The following is a 528-nucleotide window of genomic DNA, read 5'->3' on the forward strand; positions in this document are numbered from 1 at the left end:
TCGGGCCCATTACAAGAGCCGGTCGGGAAACGCCAAACAGGCCTGAACAGACACGAGCGGTGATGCTAAAGAGGGCGTCAGGAATTGCCTCTGGCTGAGCTAGCTTGTTTAGCAGCCGCGAGAATTGCATCGGGGTTCTTGTCGTCCTCGTCATAGAGACGACGAATAGCGGCAATAGCTTCGGGGGTTGGGAGAAGGCCACGCGGACGAGCACGAGACGACAGTGGAGCCGCACCTGGGTCCTGGGCGCCAGTCACCGCACTGCGGAAAGACAGACGACGAGTCGGAGACGGAGAGCTTGGAGCTTCGGTTCCAGAAACCGTCACCACATCCTCAGCAGTAGCAGCGTCAGCGGTGGTCCCCATAGTTGGCTGAGAGTCAGGTACCGAAGCACGTTGTTCGTTGTCCGTATTCAGGCGCAGCTCGCCGTGTTCAAGAAGAACAAATTGCTCAAGGGGCATTGCAACCGTATCAGGTGAAGCGATGTCGACCATCGCGACATCCGTCGGGGTTGGGAGAGCTTCAGAG

The 528-nt window shown here is 58.3% G+C and overlaps 1 protein-coding gene across 1 annotated transcript; it reads right to left on the reverse strand.

Annotated features, from left to right (window-relative positions):
* Positions 1 to 77: 77 nt before the first annotated feature.
* On the reverse strand, positions 78 to 494 carry PHALS_01563 (uncharacterized protein; the record flags this gene model as incomplete). Its single annotated transcript, XM_024715978.1, has 1 exon — positions 78 to 494. The coding sequence occupies one exon, from the start codon at positions 492 to 494 to the stop codon at positions 78 to 80; it is 417 nt and encodes a 138-aa protein (XP_024581623.1).
* Between the last annotated feature and the right edge of the window lie 34 nt (positions 495 to 528).

This window comes from Plasmopara halstedii (assembly GCF_900000015.1).
Source record: "Plasmopara halstedii genome assembly, contig: Scaffold_1561, whole genome shotgun sequence".
Lineage (NCBI taxonomy): Eukaryota > Oomycota > Peronosporomycetes > Peronosporales > Peronosporaceae > Plasmopara > Plasmopara halstedii.